The sequence below is a fragment of the Lagopus leucura genome, unplaced genomic scaffold (genome assembly GCF_019238085.1).
Source record: "Lagopus leucura isolate 7727_CA_CO unplaced genomic scaffold, USGS_WTPT01 34600-0_obj-0_obj, whole genome shotgun sequence".
Lineage (NCBI taxonomy): Eukaryota > Metazoa > Chordata > Aves > Galliformes > Phasianidae > Lagopus > Lagopus leucura.
This window is the reverse complement of record NW_024963824.1, coordinates 1-3,587: the sequence shown is the minus strand read 5'-3', so window position 1 is coordinate 3,587 and position 3,587 is coordinate 1. Positions and strand designations below refer to the sequence as shown.

The 3,587-nt window shown below is 57.0% G+C and overlaps 3 protein-coding genes across 5 annotated transcripts; 2 read left to right on the top strand and 1 right to left on the bottom strand.

Annotated features, from left to right (window-relative positions):
• LOC122191389 (mothers against decapentaplegic homolog 4-like) lies at positions 1 to 643 on the top strand. Of its 2 annotated transcripts, XR_006182396.1 has the most exons (3): positions 1 to 61; positions 193 to 331; positions 420 to 643. XR_006182396.1 is itself a non-coding variant. In XM_042891648.1 (2 exons), the coding sequence occupies exons 1-2, from the start codon at positions 223 to 225 to the stop codon at positions 629 to 631; spliced, it is 321 nt and encodes a 106-aa protein (XP_042747582.1). In that variant the 5' UTR covers positions 104 to 222; the 3' UTR covers positions 632 to 643. The 2 variants fall into 2 exon arrangements, 1 of the variants encoding a protein (XP_042747582.1); XM_042891648.1 differs by lacking the exon at positions 1 to 61 and having other exon boundaries at positions 104 to 331.
• A 758-nt stretch (positions 644 to 1,401) lies between these two features.
• On the top strand, positions 1,402 to 2,842 carry SNAPIN (SNAP associated protein). The gene is made up of 4 exons (XM_042891644.1): positions 1,402 to 1,698; positions 1,900 to 1,946; positions 2,044 to 2,162; positions 2,258 to 2,842. Exons 1-4 carry the CDS (start codon positions 1,496 to 1,498, stop codon positions 2,360 to 2,362), a joined length of 474 nt encoding a protein of 157 aa, XP_042747578.1. The 5' UTR covers positions 1,402 to 1,495; the 3' UTR covers positions 2,363 to 2,842.
• LOC122191388 (interleukin enhancer-binding factor 2-like) lies at positions 2,784 to 3,581 on the bottom strand. Of its 2 annotated transcripts, XM_042891647.1 has the most exons (4): positions 3,531 to 3,581; positions 3,366 to 3,456; positions 3,010 to 3,179; positions 2,784 to 2,933 (listed from the first exon to the last, which is right to left on the bottom strand). In XM_042891647.1, exons 1-3 carry the CDS (start codon positions 3,546 to 3,548, stop codon positions 3,019 to 3,021), a joined length of 270 nt encoding a protein of 89 aa, XP_042747581.1. In that variant the 5' UTR covers positions 3,549 to 3,581; the 3' UTR covers positions 2,784 to 2,933; positions 3,010 to 3,018. The 2 variants fall into 2 exon arrangements, with proteins under 2 accessions (XP_042747581.1, XP_042747580.1); XM_042891646.1 differs by having other exon boundaries at positions 2,784 to 3,179.
• Positions 3,582 to 3,587: the final 6 nt, after the last annotated feature.

Here is a 3,587-nt window from a genome sequence, read left to right as displayed (position 1 = left end):
TGTGGGGTCGCAGCTTCGCCATCGCTGAGCTCCCTCCCAACCCAAACGGTGCCGTGACTCTGTGAGTGCAGGGCTGCCGATCCCCGATGCTGGGGGGGCGGGGATGGGACCCTTAAAAAAGGAATCGCCGCCAAGCGTCCGAAGGGATTTCAGGAGGCAGCTGAAATCCCCCCCTGTTCGTTGCTCCCCCAGGTGTTTGATTTGCGGCAATGCCATCGGCAGATGCAGCAGCAAGCAGCCACAGCTCAAGCCGCTGCCGCAACCCAAGCGGCCGCCGTGGCTGGAAACATCCCGGGACCCGGGGCGGTGGGAGGCATCGCTCCGGCTGTGGGTGAGCGCGCAGCGGGGATTTTGGGGGGGGGGAGGAGGTGGGGGGGGCATCGTGAGGAGCCCAAATAAGCGGCGAGGCGATCGGTCAGGGCTGTCGGCGGCGGCCGGGATCGGCGTGGATGATCTGCGGCGGCTGTGCATCCTGCGGCTGAGCTTCGTGAAGGGTTGGGGGCCGGATTATCCGCGGCAGAGCATCAAAAACACGCCGTGTTGGATCGAGGTGCAGCTGCACCGCGCGATGCAGCTCCTGGATGAGGTTCTGCACGCCATGCCGGCTGCCGAGCCTGCGGCGCTGCGCTGAGTGCGTTGTGCGGGGGGGGAGGGGGGAAGGGGAGGGGGAAAAAGTGGGGGAGGGTGAAGGAAAAGCGGGGAAGGATGGGAAAAAGAAGTGGGGGAAAATGAAAGAAATGTGGAGGGACGTGAAAAAAAAGCGGGGGAAACGGGGGGAAAAAAGCGGGGAAAAAATGTTTAAAAAATGGGGGGAAATGGAAAGATTGGGGAGATGTAAGGAAAGGTTGGGGGGTGTAATTAAAGGGGGGGTGGGAAAAAAAGTGGGGGGGTTGTAAAAGAAAATGGGGAGATGTAAAAAAAAAGATGGGGAAAAAAGGTGGGGAAAATGGAAAAGAAATGGGGGGAATGTGGAAAAAAAAGAAGTGGGGAAAATGAAAAAAAAATGGGGAAAATGTGGGGGAAAAAAGTGGGGAAAAAAGTGGGGAGAATGGAAAAAAAGAAAAAATGGGGAAAAAAATTAAAAAAAAAGGAGAAAAAAGAAGGAAAATAAAGAAACAAAGTGGAAAGGGAAGAAAATAAGGAGAAAATAAAGGGAAGAAATAAAGGGGGGGAAATGAAAAAGAAAAAAAGGAAAGTAAAGAAAAAAAAATTAAGGTGAAAAAAAGTAAGGAGAAAATAAAGGGGAAATAGAAGTAAAAAAGGGGGGAGAAAGGAGTGGAAAAACGGAGTAAAAAAAAGTTTAAAAAATAGTTAAAAAGTAAAAAAATAAAAAGTACAGAAATGAAGTTTTAAAAAAAAGTAAGAAAATAAAAAAATGTAAAAAAAGTGAAGTTAAAAAACGTTTAAAAAAATAAAGGTTAAAAAAAGTTAAAAAAAGAACAAAACCAAATTACCCGAAAAAAGCGGAGTTGCGGCGGATTTGAGGCGGCGCTTCATGGCGGCGCTCGGCGCATCGCGGACTCCATTTCCCAGCAGCCCTTTGCGCGCTGACCGGAAGTGCTCCGTCATCACTTCCGGTGACGCTAAGATGGCGGCGGGGAGCGGCGGTCCGGCCGCGCGGGAGCTGTTCGCTGAGGGGCTGCTGCAGTTCCTGCGGCCCGCCGTGCGGCAGCTGGACGGGCACGTGCATGCGGTCAGGTGCGGGGCCGCGCGGGGCGGTGGGCCGCGGTTTGGGCCTGCAGGGCCTGCAGGGCGGTGTGCGGGCCGGGGCGGGGCGGCTGCGCCCGTTTGCGTTTGGGGTGACTTGGGGGCGAGAGGCTCTCATAGGGGATAACGGGGATCGCGTCGGGGGTGCGCGGGGGCTGCGGGGCTTCGTCACCGACTCAGCGCTGCTTGCAGGGAGAGCCAAGTGGAGCTGCGGGAGCACATCGACAGCCTGGCGACAGGTGAGGGGTGGGGGGTCGGCTGCCGTGCTGGGGGGGGGGATCGTCCGGCTGCCGTCGGGGTTGCGGCGCCCCGTGGCCACTGCGTGCCGTCCCGCAGAGCTGTGCCGAATCAATGAGGATCAGAAAGTGGCTCTGGATCTCGATCCCTATGTGAAGAAGCTGCTGAACGCCCGGCGCAGGGTGGTGCTGGTGAACAACATCCTGCAAAACGCCCAGGTCAGATGTTGGGGCTCCGTTGTGGTTTTTTTTTTGGGGGGGGGGGGAGGAATTGCCATCGCTTTGTGCTCACGGCTGCTGTTCTCCCACTCCAGGAGAGGCTGCGGCGGCTGAACCACAGCGTGGCCAAGGAGACGATGCGCAGGAGGGCGATGCTGGAGGCAGCAGGCGGATACCCCCAGGGTCTGCCCAGCAAGTGAGCCCCACTGCAGCACCCAGCAGGACCCACAGCCGCCCCTGGGAGCTGGGATGGAGCAGAAGCTCTGAGCGGGGAGGTGCCTTGCAAAGCTGGGAGCCCCGTGTTGGCAGCACAGGAGGGGAGCCCTGCAGCCCGCGGTGCTTCAGCTGCAGCATAAGGAACTGGGGGACTCTACTGTGTTTTTAGGCTTGTAGGGACTGTAATAAAAGGGACTGCGTGTTGCTTACGGAATGGGGAGGCAGTGTGTGTCACAGACACGGCCTTACAGGGTGTGCCTCAGTGGAAGCAGAGCCAGCACAAACAGAAGGGGAATTCATCACCCCCAGGTAGAGCTTGTCAAGATTAAGACTCCCTTCCAGGTACCGGAGCTTTAACCCCTTTCTGTAGCGTGTATCTTCTCCCCCAAAACAGACAGAACTCACTCAAAAGGGAGAATACTTTAATGTCAACCTATAAAAACAAATACAAGGGACAGATGGCATCGGTTGGGTGTGTTTGCTGGGGTTGATTTCGTTCCTCTGCTCAGTTCTTCGAGTGCCTCCTCCAGGAGCAGCCGGTGGTGCTGAGCTGCGCTGCAGGGGCAGAGCAGGGACTGTGGGAGGCAGAGCTCTGCCCAGCCTCTTCCTGCTCCCTCCTCTCAGGCTTTACCTGGGCAAATCACTCCTGGGTCTCCATGCTTTCCTCCTCCTCGCCCGCAGCGGGTTCTTCCTGGTTTTCCTCTTCCTCTTCTCCTTCTTTCTTCTCTGGAGGTTTCTCGTAAGCTTTCTCCGAAGGTGTCACTATCACTCCGTCCCACGTGGACATCTCGGAAGCCAGATCTGCAGGAAGGAGAGCTGAGCACGCAGCTCAAAGCTTCGTTCCCGGGATGCGCCAGCAGGGGGAAACACAGCCACCGACTCGTCCCTGCAGCTGAGCGGCTGCCACCGGCTGCTTCCCAGAGCAGCGCCGCCGCTCCGCCTCCTAACAGCACGGAGGAACCGCTTCCAACCCCAAACCCTGCTTACAGCTGGCGTCGCCCTCCTGGCCCAGGATCTTCCTGTAGCCTCCATGAGAGAGGATCCGGACCAGCGTCTGCGCCGTGTAGCACACCATGTCCTGCAGGACGACGACGGAGTCACAGCAGGGACGGATCTGAGTCCCTTCTCCCCTCTGCAGAGGAGCTGGCTCACCTGCTGCTCCAGAGTCATGACCGTGTGCACCCTGAAGTTGCCACTCTCACAGGGATC

Excerpts from the sequence above, each read along its gene's own strand:
- LOC122191389 (XM_042891648.1), top strand. The coding sequence starts at position 223 with ATGCAGCAGCAAGCAGCCACAGCTCAAGCCGCTGCCGCAACCCAAGCG. Across the intron at positions 332-419 it reads AGGCATCGCTCCGGCTGTGG|GGCTGTCGGCGGCGGCCGGG; the intron begins GTGAGCGCGCAG and ends GCGATCGGTCAG.
- SNAPIN (XM_042891644.1), top strand. The coding sequence starts at position 1,496 with ATGGCGGCGCTCGGCGCATCGCGGACTCCATTTCCCAGCAGCCCTTTG. Across the intron at positions 1,947-2,043 it reads CATCGACAGCCTGGCGACAG|AGCTGTGCCGAATCAATGAG; the intron begins GTGAGGGGTGGG and ends GCCGTCCCGCAG. Across the intron at positions 2,163-2,257 it reads ACATCCTGCAAAACGCCCAG|GAGAGGCTGCGGCGGCTGAA; the intron begins GTCAGATGTTGG and ends CTCCCACTCCAG.
- LOC122191388 (XM_042891646.1), bottom strand. Across the intron at positions 3,180-3,365 it reads CCAGGAGGGCGACGCCAGCT|ATCTGGCTTCCGAGATGTCC; the intron begins GTAAGCAGGGTT and ends TCCTTCCTGCAG.